Source organism: Dreissena polymorpha, chromosome 8 (genome assembly GCF_020536995.1).
Source record: "Dreissena polymorpha isolate Duluth1 chromosome 8, UMN_Dpol_1.0, whole genome shotgun sequence".
NCBI classification, from domain to species: domain Eukaryota; kingdom Metazoa; phylum Mollusca; class Bivalvia; order Myida; family Dreissenidae; genus Dreissena; species Dreissena polymorpha.
Window position 1 is genome coordinate 38,106,371 of NC_068362.1, and position 17,136 is coordinate 38,123,506.

Genomic DNA, 17,136 nt, shown 5'->3' on the forward strand with positions numbered 1-17,136 from the left:
GGCGTGGTTGTCTAACCAAAAATTGACATTTATCGACCTTAATCAACGGCTAATAAAATGTTGGAAAAATGACCCGCCAAATGAATTATTCCTTACATGTCAAACGCTGATTTGAGAGAAATATATAAAAACAATAGCTAAACCCTCCATAATTTTTTAGACGAATAAGTACTGCGTATAAAATGTTTTCTGGTCAGAAGGGAAATCAGAACTACCACAATAATATGTATGTACAATAATAATATTATTACACGTTGACACATATTTTGGTCCAGTTACAAATACCCATTAAATGTTGAAGAATTGCAGGGCCATTGCCTGGCCAGTAAATCGTCAATTGGAAGCCAGAATGTCGCCGTTCACTTGATAGCACAGTCTTGATTTTTATAGAAAAAAGCGGAAAGTTTCATCCCTAATTAGCCGGTGTGGACTGCACGGGCAAATCTGGGACGATACTTTACGCACATGCATTAAACCCCCTTTTTACAGAGCACGGCCCGTATTCATACACTGTAAAATTCAAGAAACAACAACACACGCAAAGATACAAGGATTTCATACCAATGGCTCGAAGTTCCCAAGCGTCGAAGCATCCAACACAATTTCGTTTGATTTGTGTTTCATTTTCATGACAACGTCGTCCGCACTAGCAATACACAAACTCAGAAGTTCAAAGTTCTCCAAGGAAATTAATGTTTGAGTTCTGGTACAAATATTCACACGCCAAGAGATGAGAATGCTACTAAGACAATCTACCGGTATAGTATCCAACGTTGTTAATTCTGCAGACAAATTGAAACATACCGCCGTAAATTAAAAAACTAAAAATACTATTTACTTTTTGTTCAGTGTGGTGAAAAAAAGCAGCACGTTTTCTTGACTAGATAGGCTTAAAACGCAGTTTTTGACCGTAAAACATTTAAAACCAGCATCAACGGTACCTTCTATACGCTTATACTATCCGCGTTAAAAACAACAACATACAAAACACAATCAGTCCAGCTGTAGCTCTTGATGATTTGAAAATTTGTACTTAGTTTTGTATTAAAATACACGACGCACAACCATGAGCGCACCTTTCACCCATCTTAGAGCCGCGATCCTGCATTTGAAGTAAATAGCTCTTCGTACATAATCATAAATAACAAGTGTTTATTTGCTAGTAAAAATCATGTATTACGTAGATGCACAAGTGCCGTTGACTTATGTTATAAATCTTGAAATCTTGAACTCTTACTGATAAGGGAGACGTCATTCGTACATTAATGTAGTGCAACTTTCGAAAATAATATTATTATTGGTACAAAACGCGTTTATATACGACGCGCCATTCGGCAAATTTCATATTCGATATTCGGCAAATTTCGTGATCGATCGTTCAGTTCCAGTTGACTCGAACAGTACAATCTGAACGCATCGGACAGTGGGCTACACCACACCGTCGATATGGCGAAATTGTCCGAGGAGTCCCGATTGTCGAACAGTAAAGTTTATGAATACATTCCGTAAATGGGCAGTGCCGTATCATCAGGTGACATTATGCAGTTGTTGAGTGTTTGAAATCTACGATTGGCGACTTCGATTCGATATAATACTGGCAGAGATTTGTTAAGAGTGGCTGTTCGTTCGGATCTTTTTAACCCATTTATGCCTAGTGGACTCACTCATCCTTCTAAATTGGATCAATTTATTAACAAAGTTAGGGATTTCTTGTATACTTATTTCTATTTTTAGAATATTTCTTACAGAAATTCCGTTAAGCAAACAGCGCAGACCTGATTAGACGCCGCATCATGCGGCGTCTCATCTGGGCCTGCGCTGTTTGCCAAGGCCTTTTTTCTAGACGCTAAGCATAAATATATTCTGATAATATGTTTTGAAAAAAAAAATCGAAGAAAATGCTAATTTTATAAATTCAGCAGACGACATTTTAGCAGACGACAAATTACCCAGCATGCAAAGGGTTAAAGCGGAAAGTGTCGTCTGTACAAGCCTGTGCACATTGCACATGCTTTTCTGACACAATACTTTACGCTCATACATTTCAGTCCAGTTTGAAAAAGAACGAGTCTAGTATTTTTTTAATTCCACACAGCGCTGTCCATTTTGATAGTCAGAACCGGTCAAGTACTGAATAGTGCGTTTACGTGAGAATGTGTTTTGATCTGCGTCAGAACTGATTAGCCTAATTGAATGCACGCGTCATTAAATGACCGTGTGGTCATCGTCGCGCTAGTTACAAAACAATTTACATTATGTACTCATAGGTCATATTGCTCCATTAACCGGCTGTTTGCGGATTTGAACACCATTTAAGAGACACGCGAATAGTCGTAAATGCACTTTTAATTAACTTGGAAGAAAAACATAGAGATTCTGATTATAAATGGCCTAAAACAGGGACAATATTCTAGAAGTCTTGAATCAAGAAGCTTTATTTAACAATACACGGTATGTTTACATAGCGATACAATTTTCACTGGAGCCTAACTGTTACGCATCAACGTATACTTTATTCCAGAAGACAGGGACCGAACCGTTAACCTCTGTTGGAAAATGGTATAATCCTTAAACTTTCTTTTATAAGTGCATGCAATTTTATATAAATATCTTCAGTACTTTTTGTGAAATTGCTTTATCAAGTTTTGCGGTCAGAGAGACGGACTGGTGGCCACAAAGAAGGACAGACGGCAAGTCATACATAATTGACGGAAGATAATCCTCTTGTAAAACTTTTAATCTCGTAATAACGAATAACCACATGGTAATAACTAGATAGAAAGTCGTAAATACGACAAAACAACGTAATTACGACATATTAGTCGTGATTATGTAATCAACAGTCGAAGATACGCGATTATTTATTTAATATTTGGTGTTTTCTTGTTGTTATTGTTTCATTTTATGCAGGACTCTTCAACATTCCTTGCATAGGAAGATTTCGTTTATGGTTATTGCACATCTATGTAGTTATGGTGCCTGTACCAAGTTATGTATACTTTAGTCTTGGATGATCCATTAACACGTAAAAAATCCATCGCTTTATGTAACGCTCTTCATAAGTACTCTATGAATGTATGCACTCAATGTAAAATACTTATGTGATTAGTTAAGAATTTAGTTTAAAACAAGAACCGCACATGTTAATATATTGTTTGTTTATCATAACTGACATGCCGTGAGATAATGTTTTGACGTGCGGGATGACAGTGTTTAACATGGTACAGGACCCTTGATAGTGGGGATTAAATTAATGCAATATGCTAGTAGTAAACTGTATTATGCAATTAAGAACACGGCGCAGATTAATGCAGTGGAAAACCAGGGGCAATTATTTGACGGTGTCTAGACATTTGGCACATCATACGTGACAAAATAAGTGCATATAACTACTTATTTTATGCAGCAAGTTGTAAAATTAAATGGACGTTTTCACATATTGTCGAAATGCAATTTTCCAACTTGTTGACGCATAATAAAAAAAAGAATACTGTTTATCAGGGAGCGTAATAACAATATTTTAGTAGACCCATACTAAAACAACGCGTTGGTTTATGAGGACCATCATCATTTAAAATCAATTTAATTTTAAAGTGTAACAAACGCAAACGAGTTTGGAGTGTTTTTGTCATTTTCGTAAAGTTTTATGACAAAACGTCCATCTTTTATATGACGTTAAAATGCATAATACAACAGTCAAGATGGCCAAACGGTATAATCAATATACTTTTATTCAAAAGTAAACTGTTCGAGCCCTGGTGGGGTAATCTCGTTCCCGTTCAGTTTTCCATTTGGTTTTTTTTAATTATGTACTTCCTAGTGTACTTGAGGAGTACAGTTTGATGTTCAAATCAAGAAATTTATGGCATTTAATATAACGTCACACTTGAAAAGGGCCATAATCTGTGAAAAAATCACTTAAAAGCATAAACACATAACGGTATTTTAAATAAAACCAAATAAAACCCAACACTCAAAACCCGTAAATGTATTATCTAACACACTTGCTTGTTTTTATAGACATGCAAGACTTTTATAGCCTGGTAATGTTGTATAAACTGCATCTCGTTTTGTTTATTTTGTGACATATGCATGTAGTAAATTAAAATGTTTCCAAAAAAACACGCACATCAATGCTGTTACATGTAATTAGTTGTTATAAATCTTCAACGCGCCTTATAGAAAGCTGACAATATCGCTGATAACATTACTTCAAACTTGTAAATTCGTTTACTAAAATGAAACAAAAAACGACGAGATTTTCTTTTTAAAATCAACAACGACAACAACAGCATATATCTTGCTATGCTTTGATTAAATGTATTTTATCTTGGGTGATTGCACTTTTGCAACGTCGCACTATTGATCTGTAAGATTGTGAAGATTGTAAATTAGCTGAATATGGCATTTTGTATCGATAGTTCATTGCTCGAGATAGTCAGGGGTTGCCTGGATACATTGCATAATAGATATTTAAATCAAACGCACAACGTTAAGTTTTCTTATTAAAGTGCACATTAAGCCTGCGCTGAAGATTACTATCTATGTATTATGAAAATAAAATGTTGTCAAGAAATATGCATTTTGCTATGACAAATATGTCCGTTAATAAAGTTGTCAAAGTATTTACAGACGGAACTAAAACTTGTTTCTGTCTGAATACATTTCGGAATAGAACATTATTGAATAGTTATGAAAAAGTAATACAAACTGTGTAACTTCAAATATTATCTTGTAATGATGTATGGATCGCCTACGCAATATATTAAAACCCATTCATGCCTAGCGTCCTGAAAAAAGGACATTGCAAACAGCGTAGACCCAGATGAGACGCCGCAAAATGCGGCGTCTCATCTGGGTCTGCGCTGTTTGCTTATAGAAATTTATGTAAGAAATATTCTAAATATAGAAATAAATATACCAGACACCCCTACTTTTGGAAATAAATTGATCCAATTTAGAAGAATGGGAGAGTCCACTGGGCATAAATAGGTTAATGCCGTATCTCAAACTTTAAATTCTAAAAATAATTGGGATGTGCTCTGTGAAAAAGGGGTTTAATGCATGTGCGTAAAGTGTCGTCCCATATCAGCATGTGCGAAAAGTGTCGTCCCATATCAGCACGTGCGTAAAGTGTCGTCCCATATCAGCATGTGCAATTCGTATAGGCTATTCAGGGACGACACTTTCCGCCTGAACTTGATTTTTGGTAAGAAGAGACTTTCTTTTAACGAAAAATATCATAAAAACGGAAAGCGTCGTCCGTGATTAGCCTGTGCGGAGGGACAACACTTTACGCACATGCGTGAAGCCCCCTTTTCACAGAGCACGGCTTATTTTAAATACTCATAACCCAGCGATGCATATCCAACACATATGTTACACTTTATATTATCGAAGTTATGGCATTATATGAGCAACTTAAGTCCTATATGTTTCTTGAAGTAATGTTATACTATCCGTAAGGTGAACACTGACCACTGGCATTTAATGTCAACACTGTTCATGTAGAGTCTTAACAAGCTAAAGTAAGCACTAGTTGAATGGAATTACTGATTAACAGTAAATAGCTCATGGGGATATGCATTCTATTCAGTGCAATAAACACTAGTCCACATCGAATATTTAGTCCAATCAGTGCAATAACGATAATCCACGCGTATTAATCTAAGTAAGATTAGTGCAATACCAAAAGCACATGCGTATTTTTCAGTCAGACCAGTGCAATAACAAAAGCACAGGCGTATAATATATCAAGATAGGTGCAATAGCCTTAACGGATTATCTAGTAAAGTTTGTGCAATGGATGACAGTCAACTGGCACTATCCGGTCAGATTAGTGCAATAATGATAGTGGTCGCGTATTTTCTAGTCTGATCAGTGCAATAACGATAGTGGTCGCGTATTGTCTAGTCTGATCAGTGTAATAACGATGGTGGTCGCGTAAAGAAAAACGGGATATAATCTAAAAATTAATTTCAATAATGAAAGTAGGACTGTAAAGAATGCAAACTGTTTAAAGGCAGTCAATAGTTTCAGCGAAAAGAAAAGTCATGAAAACCAAAAAAACAATTATTCAACATTGACCAATATTGCACAACCACCTTGTTTTAAGGTGCGATGGTACCTGATCGATACCTGTACCGCCATGATTGAAACCACATAAAAATTTGCATAAGAGCGTAATAAGAACGTTATAAACCATTGTATGTTTCAACACTTTTACGCCATAATGATAATAAAACGAACACGCGCGTACCTTAAATCTGATTTATTCGTCATTGTAACAAACAATGCTCACTCGATGATGTTGTTTAATCTTATATTGTATTTAAGGTGTTGAACCTGACAATTTTTTTTATGCTAATGTGACAATTACAGCCAACTAACAGCTGGTGATGAATAAAAAGTTTTCGAGTGACATTTCAGTGTTCTATTTTTGATCCATTTCAATTATGTTTTTTGATTCAGTAAAAAAGCAGTTCTTCAGTTTTTCTTTACTCTAACGAATCCCGTTCATTTAGGTAATTTTATGCACATATGTTATATCTGTAATACCAAGATTGTAACTGTTTTGATATGTTTTTGTGTATGTCTTTTTCAGGTGTACGTTTGTTTGTTTCTATTAACCCATTTTTGCCTAGCGTCTAGAAAAATGTCATTGGCAGACAGCGTAGACACAGATGAGACGCCGCATGATGCGACGTCTCATCAGGATCTGCGCTGTTTGCTTAAAGGAATTTCCGTAAGAAATATTCTAAATATAGAAATAAATATACTAGACATCCCTAATTTTGGAAAAAAAATGATCCGATTTAGAAGGATGGGAGAGTCCACTTGGCATAAACGGGTTAAAACCATCCCATATGTGCTAATTCTCAGAGCGATGGCTAGGAGACATGTACAAAAGTGTCGAAATTTATAAACGGTTTTGAATGGATGGTATTGGACAGACTTGCATGGCAGCAGGGCGCGTGCATTGTTGAGGCATTTAAAATTCAAATACGTCACGAATATCATAAGCTTTATGTTTAAGCAATGAAATGGGTACTATGGAGACCTATTTTTGTCCGCTTTGTTTCATATGTATTTTTTTAAACCGCTGTGTATATTTTAGGGAAAATTCACAAGAATGAGCCCCGTGCGAGTCTCTCTCAAAGATAAGATTTTTCGTTTCGGTACGTTGCATTCGTAATTAAACAGAGCTTAAAATAAACCCTTTAATAGAATTAACATTAAATTTTAAGCGTTAAATCTTCGTTTGAAATTTCAGAACCAGGAATGAAATATTTGGTGTGCGACATCGTATGGTGGACCTCTATTAAGGTTGTTTCCATCATGCCTCACAAATAAGAACTGAACACGCTCCAGTTGTATTGTTTTGTAAATGTAACGTCTTTTAGTGGTTCGTTACGCTGTTTTTCTCTGAGTAAAAATTGGAACGATACATATGGGCCGTGCTCTGTGCAAAAGGGGTTAATGCATGTGTGTACAGTTGCAATCGCAGAGGCTAATCATAGACGTCACTTTCCGCTTTTATGATATTTTTCGTTTCAAGAAAGTCTCTTCTAAGCAAAAATCAAATAAAGGCGGAAAGCGTCGACCTTGATTAGCCTGTGCGGACTGCACAGGATAATCTGGGACGACACTTTACGCACATGCATTAAACCCCCTTTTCACAGAGCGCGGCTCATATATACGCTTTTAGACGACTACTATTCGACGTAAAATAACGTTTGTTCAAAATAAAGTCTTATTCAGAGTGTTGCCCTTAAACAGTATTGTTTAACTCAGAGAGTTGCGTATAAAACTGGTCGCACCCTATTGCACAGGTGAGCTTTATTACACCCTCTTATTTTATAATTATCGATGATATGCTTTGCAAGTTGTTACATAAGCAAAAACCACATCGATAAATTTTTAATTATTGGAAAGGGCTTATTTGACGATTTATACATTTAGCTTGTATTCTGATGATTGCTTGAGACGGGCATATTACCGGCTAGTTTTCAAAAATATTATCATCTTTTAATGAAAATTCAATAATAACTGGTCAGTGTTTGAAATAAAATGTAAAATATTTATTTTAATAATTATAAGATGTGGCTCGCGGGACAATTTTCGCAGCGAAACAAAATCAGTTGAAGTGTTGTAGGAATGCCATTGAAACAAAGATACGCCTTAAAATAAATTATTTTATATAAAGCTTTGACGAAATTTCAATGTAATTATATCCAACTAGGTGTTGCGACTGACACTACATCAAACAAATAGGTTTAAATTAAACAAGTGCTGTAAAATGTGCTACAATGATATTTGACAAGCCATCGTCAATGGGCAACGTGACAAAAAAGTCGTAAACTTGATCGTTGATATTCTGAATAAAAATCCTTCATTTAAATGTTATAATCTAAAACTCCGACATCAAACCTGGTTCTTCCGTGTGACACGCGCAACCATTTTAGTCGCTAAACCATTATTGTCGCTGAACCGTTTTGTCGCTAAACAATTTTTTTTATCGCTAAACCATTTTTGTCGCTAAACTGTGTCAATTCTTGTCAAATCGGCCATTTATTTAATACATACATTTCTTCAGGACAAAAATATGTTTTGACAAAGCTTTGACAATGATCTTAAACCTGAGATTAGGTTAAGTCCCGTATTACCCATTAGGCTAAGTAGGCACATATGAGCCCCGCGACTTTTAGGGCCTTCATGAAACCGTGACAAAGTACATACTACTCACTTACTTAATCTGCAACATGGTTTTCTCGCGATACTACAGGAATAATCATGCGCGTGCATTTATATATCGGATAATGATTGTATTAACAATCATAGTAGACTTCAATTCAATGTCGAATAACTTTTTCTAACAAAAATAAATTTTAACTAAAGCTGCTGCTGATGATGACGATGATGACGATTATGATGATAATGATGATGATGACGATGATGACGATGATAACGATGATGACGATGAGGAGGATGATGATGATGATGATGGTGATGATGATGATGGTGATGATGATGATGATGATGATGATGATGATGATGATGATGATGATGATGATGATGATGATGATGATGATGATGATGATGATGATAATTATAATGATGATGATGATAATTATAATGATGATGATGATAATTATAATGATGATGATGATAATGTTAATGATGATGAGGAGGAGGAGAAAGAGGAGGAGAAGAATGAGGAGGATGAGGATGAGGATTGTGACTACCTCGCGACTCAATTTCTCCGCAGCCTGTATATCCAGCACGAGACCCTCTAGCTTCTTGCGCTGCATGCTGCTTTTATTCTAGCGCACAGTTGGTTCAAATAATGAACTTGTCAACAGAGACATCCCTTCACATACAAGCGTTCTTGTTTTCTGTCGCACAGTCACACGGTCAGTTCAAATATCTCACGGTCAGTTCAAATATCACACGGTCAGTTCAAATATCACACGGTCAGTTCAAATATCCTGCAAGTGGCATGTTTTTCAACGCACAGACAGTTTTAAACATCCCTCTTGTTTACATATTCACAGATACATTACTGCACATCAAAGCTGCGTGTTTTCCGTTGCACAGTCACATTTACAATTATACGTTTCTCGATAGAGAGGTGAATGATATCATTGAACGTTCGTACAGCGTCTGTTGTGTGATTCACTGTCAATGTACATCAGAACAAATACACAGGAAATATGCATCAGTTCGCATGATGTTAATCGGATTGTCCGATTATATTAACATTAACAATACTATGCAAACAGTTTTACATGAACTCCTGACATAAGGAAGACATCGCTTATAAGAGAAGTATCATGTGATCTTTTGGGTATAATACGCATCAATTGAAGACTGCATTTTGGCAGCAGATGTTCATATTAAAAATTGTAATCCAAATATTTGAAAGATTTATACAAATGTTTAATTGAATGTCAGTGCATTTCATGGTTCTACCTGTATGCATCTGTATTGCGTTACATATGTATTGGATTGAAATACGCCTTATTTGGTTCATACATGCGCTATGGATCATTTTATATATAAAAGTCTGTATTTTGTATCTGCCTATTTAAAGTGGGTATAAGACCATTAAATAACAGGAAAAACACATCAATGAAGCGATTTATTTAAAACACAAATTATCGTCATTAATGAATCCGTCGGTACCACACGCTTATGACAAGTTATGTATCAAACGTTCATACATGAGACTCGCTCTGTATATCGAAGGCTTAATGCATGTGCGTTAAGTGTCAACCAAGATAAGCCTGTGCAATGACATATTCCATTAAAGCGTAAAGAGTCTTCCATGATAAGCCTGTCCTGACTTTACAGGCTAATCTGGGACTTCACTTTACGCACATGTATTTACACACATGCATTAAGCATGCGTTTTCTCAGGACGCGACTCATATATATTCGATCACAATGAAGGAAGCCGTTGCATCAAAATGAAATCCTTATTTCAATCCAGTATTCAACACAAATACAACCTCGAACAATGCTTTAGTACTAGAAAAATCACGTTCGATGGGCATTCCTTCATGTTATTGCAACACATCGCCTAATAATCGAGTTTGAGTAATCCGGCAATAAAACGAATGACATGTCCCTCGTGAATGGAGAAAGCAAGAAGACAGTGAACTTGTAGAACAAACTTAGGAAAGCGCGGTAAAGTACGGATATTTAATAAGGAAAAGAAATAGTTGTGTTTTCAATAAATAAGTAGAATCCCCGCCATTAGATCTGTTTTGCGATTTTTTCACCTGGCGCTGTCGTTTTAAAGATCTTAAGCCAACTTTGACGTTGAAACTGAATGTTCAGTTGCAACAAACATATGCTTTCTCGACTAATGCTCAAAATATAAATTACTGATATTTATTTGTGCAACCACTGGCGCTGTCTTATCAACCATCTAAAGACACACGCTTATAGCAAATTATGTATTAAACGTTCATATAATAATTGAGTCGCGTTCTTAGAAAACTGGGCATAATGCATGTGCGTAAAGTGTCGTCGCATATTAGCCTGTGCAATTCGCACGGGCTAATCAGGGACGCCACGTTCCGCTTTTATGACATTTTTCGTTTAAATGAAGTCTCTTCTTAGCAAACATTCAAATTTAGGCGGAAAGTGTCGGCCATGGCTAATCTGGGACGACACTTTACGCACATGCATTATGCCCAGTTTCCTCAGGACGCGACTTAATTTGTATGAGCCTCGTTCTGTTAATAGGGGTTTAATGCAAGTGCGTTAAGTGTCAACCAAGATTATCCCGTGCCATAAAAAATAGCAAGTGCAGACCATACAGGCTATTCTGGGACGACACGTACCGCACATGCATTTACGCACATGCAGTAAACATGCGCTTTCTCAGAAATTTGAATTTTAAGTGTCAACAAAAATATACATTCACGACTATTATTCAACATATAAATTTGTAAATGACTGATATCTGAAAATACGCTCGCTTGTCGCAAATCAGAGACTTATGGTTCTGTTGGCCAGAAACATGTTTTTTGGTTATCGGTAAGGGGTACAACACGGTGTTTTGAATTACGATTTTGTAAGGAGTCAACAAAAGAAAATATGAAGACATCCATGTACACATACATTTCTATGTGGTGGAAGAGCGTCGCATTTCGGTAGTAAGAAACCTTTCCAGTTGAACAACATTTAAGATAAATTTTGTTTACCGCAAAAATGTCATAACAAAACAAACTTGCTTTTGTTGAATACGAAATACTGACATTTATGTACTTCAAGACAACACGTTTATAAGAAAATGTGTTTACATGTATAATGGTGACTAAATTTTTAAAAATATTAACTTTAGTATATTTTTTTTAAATGTCGAATATTTTGAAGACATTTGTAAATTAACGAACAAACATAAACAGGATATTAGCCGGATACTTTCTATCAGAACCTGAACAAAAATTCTTTATTTTTAATAACACACCAGTACTACGATTATTAATTAAACCAATGAATCAAATGTACAATAAATTAAGTGTTAATTTTTTTTATAAAGCTGACTTCGGTAAAAAAACAATTATCATATGTACAAGTATGCTATTCCACAACAATCAAAGTATAACTTGAATGATGAATTAGCTACTTAAAGAATCTTTAATCGCCATGTACATAGCAAACATCTGTATACTTGTAACGACCACTGCAATGTGCAGTATTAATCAGTAATGATTTATACATTTAATGTTCGTGCACATAAGCGAAAATAGTTTGCTGACGAAATACACGTCGACTGATACAATAAGGTTTTATGTTGATCATTTGTGTCGCAAATCGAAACGAGTTTCAAGAACACAATCTTACGATCTTATTTTTGTATTCTTCAACGTAATTATACACAAACTTTTATTTTATTTTTATATACTTCATATTAATATAGGTCAAAACTACGAAACATATGAAAACTGTTTGCAAGCAGAAAATAGTTTCAGAGGAATGACACCGGCGTTTTAACACCAAAACGAATATTTTTCACAATTTTCAAAAATGGCAAATCATTAAAAGGTGCGACAAATCGATACGTCGAAAATATTGGGATCAACCGATCATTAATACATGTAAAGCAATGAACGAATCCACATACAAATTTACTAACAAAGTACGGTACAAAACGAACCACAACATAAACAAAAAGCGTCGTAACGAAGTAATAAACCATTTTATTTTCAACAGTTTCATTACAACGGATAATTAAACGCACACGCACGTATCTAAAATAACACATGATTTAACAGCTGATTTATTCGTACTTTTTACTAAAAATGCTTACATGACGATCTTTTCAATCTTTTATTGTATTTGAGGTGTTTAACATACAATTATTCTATGTAAATGTGACACTTATTGCCAACTAGCAGTGGAAATTGAATTAAATGAGTTTTGTTTAAAAAAAACTGGGACTAATGCATGTGGGTAAACTGTCAAATTGTTGATTTAGTCTATTTTACAATGAATGTAAAGATCTGTCATGTTCCAACTTTGAACATTTTCTTACAGTATTAAAACATCAATTTAATTTCTGATATGCATACATGATTTTGTCATATTATTCAAACATTCAGTTATGATAATTAAATTTACTTATAAATTCCTATCATATTATTATTATCTTATTTTTTTTTTCACATTTCATGCTGTTATGTTACAACGCGGACCAAAACAGAAACATCAACCACATAAGTGAACTGCTGAAGTTAGATGGAGGTCAACTACAGACAACTTGTCCAAACGTTGCGATCGCTTTACGAATAATTTCAGTTAATAACTTTCAAGGTAGGATGTCAGTTTCAACATTATCACGCGTGAAAAACAATCTATGGAACATCATGAGTCAGGAAAGGTTGACAGCATTTGCTACTGTCTACTGAATGTCAAGTCCTCCGAGAACTAGACGTCACACAGCTGATCGATGACTTTGGCCAGCTGAAGTGTCGTAAAAGAGACTTACAGGCTTGAATCTGTTACATGTAACATATATGTTAAGTTCAGGTAATAAAATAGTTATAAGTTGTTTAACTTGTTTTGCTCTATATATAATGTAACTGTCAACTGTGTGCAAATGCAAGTTTTCTGATCTTTGTAGTTGTAGTATCAAGTATGCTTTTCAATATATATATTGGGGCTAGAGGGAAGGGGCCCACGTAACATATGCAGCATTGGGCCTCGAAACAGCTTACCCGGCCCTGCTTGGACTGGGTATTGCTTCTGACACTACGTAAAACAAATCCCGTTGCTTTTTGTGCCGAATACTAGCAACACAATTATGTAAAATGTATGTCTCAGACGCTTAGCATACGAATTATTTATATCCTGTTCAATCTGCAAGCAGGAAAGGTAACATTTCTTCATACACAGAACCGTGAGAGAGAAGAGGACAAATGCACGATTTGCCTTATATTAATAGAATGTTCAATTCACATTAATATAACATTACAGAGACATTAACAATAATATGCAAAAACGTTCTGCATCACATAAACTCTTCGCAAAGGGAATGTATCGCTTATAAAAAGAAATGTTCTAAGCCTCTTTATGAATCTTACGCATCATTTGATGACTGCATTTCGTTAAAAGATGTTGACATTTGAAACTTTAACCAAAACCTCACATAGCTTTACACAAATTTGAAATTTAATGTATGTGCATTATATGATTTCTAGGTTCCACGTATCTGTATTGCGTAATACGGTACATATGTTTGAATTGAATACGCCTTATTTTGGTAATTCATGAGAAAATCTTTATATCTACCTTCTTAAAGTCGGTATATGAAACTAAAAAGCAAAAAACAACATTAAAGAAACATTTAATAACACACAATGAATAAGAAAATTGTCATTTAATTACTTCATCAACACTTGTGGCCATTTGACTTTAAAACATAAAACGTTCGATCACAACAAATTCCATCTTGACATCAATATTTGTCATCTTTATTTTACTCCAATATCACACATATACAACTCGCACACTGTTTAAGCGCTTCAATAATCACTTTCGATAAAAATCGCGTTTGCGCTTAATCCGACAATACAACGAACAACACATGCCTGGCGCGCGGCGAAACAAAGAAACTTTAGCATCAGCAGAGCAAACTTGAGGGAGTACTCAAACGTGAGAATACGTTAAGTGGCAACATTCGAATGGTGTATTTAATAAATTAATAGAATTTCCGAAAACTTGATACAGCATGCGATTTGTGTTATCAGAGACGTTGTCCTATACAAGAGTTTCCTTCAGCTTCACAAGTTACGACTGGATGTTAAGTTGCCATTAAAAATATGCATTCACGACTAATATCTGTAAAATAAATGCATTTTGAAACATACCAAGGGACCAAATATTATATCTATACTTAACTACTCATAGATGATTTTCGAGTAATTATACTTCTTCAGACATGTTTTTGTAACACAAATTAGTCGTGCAATGTTTTATAAACAGTTTCGTACTTTAAACGTGTCGTGCAATCAGTTATAAATGAAGCCGTAACTTAAATGTGTTGTGCGATGTTAAATTAATGTTTTCGTAACTTAAAAGTCCCGGTCGATGTTTAATTAATAATTTCGTAACTTCAATCTGTCGTGCGATGTTTTATAAATGTTATCGTAATTTATATGTGTCATGCAATATTTTAGAAATGTTATCTAAACATAAATTTGTCGTGCGACGTTTTATATATGCCATAGTAGCTTGAATGTGCGTGCAATGTATCATTAATGTTAACTTAATATTATTTTGTCGTGCGATGTTTAAGTAGCTTAGATGTGTGTCGTGCGATGTTTTATACATGTTATAGTCTTTCCATGTTTAAGAAATGTTATCGCATCTTAAATGTGTCGTACGATGTTTAATAAATGTTTCTTAGAATTAAAGAGTCGATAATGTATGTTATAGTAGCGAGAATGTGTCGTCCGATGTTTCACAAATAGTTTCGTTACTTAAATATGTCGTGCGATGTTAATAACAGTTATCGTAGCTTAAATGTATCGTGCGATGTCTAATACGACGGGCCCCTTGTCCGTTTGTTTATAAATTTATTTGAAGCTTAGAAGATAATTTACACAACGCATGCAAATGAAAGGCCGTTCACTTGTCTCGAATCAGGAGCTAATTGTCCTTGACGGCCGATAACATGTTTATTCGTTACCGGAAAGTCTTTGATACGACACGAAATATCGCAATTTAGTAAGCAATCAAATTTCTGAAGTCATCCGTGTATACAGGTATTTCTATGTGATTGTAGTGCGTCCCATTTCGATAATCAAAAACCCAGCAAAAAGGCTCAACTTGATCCAGTTCGATTGTCTTTGAGGAACAAAAAAATTCCACATGGCTTCCAGTAGGACAAAATGCACGTAGGCTCCCCCCTTCCCAATACGGAATATAATCTAAAAATTAATCTCAATAATAAAAGTAGGACTGTAAAGAATGCAAACTGTTTAAAGGCAGTCAACAGTTTCACCGAAAGAAAAGTCATTGAAACCAAAACAAGAATTATTCAAAATTGACCAATATTGCACAATCATCTTGTTTTAAGGTGCGTCGGTACCTGAGCGATACCTGTACCGCCATGATTGAAACCACATACAAATTTGCATAAGAGCGTAATAAGAACGTTATAAACCATTGCATGTTTCAACACTTTTACGCCATTATGATAATAAAACCAACACGCGCGTACCTAAAATCTGATTTATTCGTCATTGTATCAAACAATGCTCACTCGGTGATGTTGTTTAATCTTAAATTGTATTTAAGGTGTTGAACCTGACTATTTTTTATGCCAATGTGACAATTACAGCCAACTAACAGTTGGCGGTGAATAAAAAGTTTTCGAGTGACATTTCAGTATTCTATTTTTGATCCATTTCAATTGTGTTTTTGATTCAGTAAAAAGTGGTTCTTTATTTTATCTTTACTCTAACGATCCCCCCTCATTTATGTAATTCTATGCACAAATGTCATATCTATAATTCTAGATTGTAACTCTTTTGATATGTTTTTTTTTGTGTTTTGTAGATGTATGTTTGTTTTTATTTTCTTAAACTACTGTGTAGACTTTAACGAAACTTCACAAGAATGAGCCTCAAAGATATGTTTTCGTTTCGGTCCGTTGCATTCGAAATTCAACAGAGCTTGAAATACAGACTTTAAAATGAAAACTTAAGCGTTTAATCTTCTTTTTAAATTACAGAACCGAGAATAAAATATTTGGTGTGCGACATCGGATGGTGGTCCTCTATTAAAGTATTTCCCATCATGCCCCTCAAATAAGAACTGAACACGCTCCCGATGGTTTGTTTTCTTCATTAAACGTCGTATAGTAATTCCTTACGCCGTTTTTCTCTTGGTAAAAATTGACAGAGCCACAAGGGTCACACGATACTAATGGGAGTGCTATGTGAAAATGGGGTTTAATGCAGTCCGCACAGGCTAATCAGGACGTCACTTTCCGCTTTTATGATATTTTTCGTTTAAATTAAGTCTCTTCTTAGCAAAATTTCAATTTAGGCGGAAAATTGTCGTCCCTGATTAGCCTGTGCTGACAGCACAGGCTAATCTGGGACGACACTTTACGCA

The 17,136-nt window shown here is 35.1% G+C and overlaps 1 protein-coding gene across 4 annotated transcripts in view; it reads right to left on the reverse strand.

Moving 5' to 3' along the window:
* LOC127841178 (chloride channel protein 2-like) overlaps nucleotides 1-17,136 on the reverse strand; it is a 113,878-nt gene that overhangs the window by 57,936 nt on the left and 38,806 nt on the right. For 3 of the 4 annotated variants that reach the window (XM_052369823.1, XM_052369822.1, XM_052369821.1), the window contains exon 1: nucleotides 562-1,262. The exons of the other annotated variant lie outside the window; for it this stretch is intronic. In XM_052369823.1, the coding sequence (XP_052225783.1) occupies nucleotides 562-630 (69 nt within the window). In that variant the 5' untranslated portion in view covers nucleotides 631-1,262. Of the gene's footprint in view, nucleotides 1-561; nucleotides 1,263-17,136 lie in introns of those variants that run through there. 4 annotated transcript variants of the gene reach the window in all.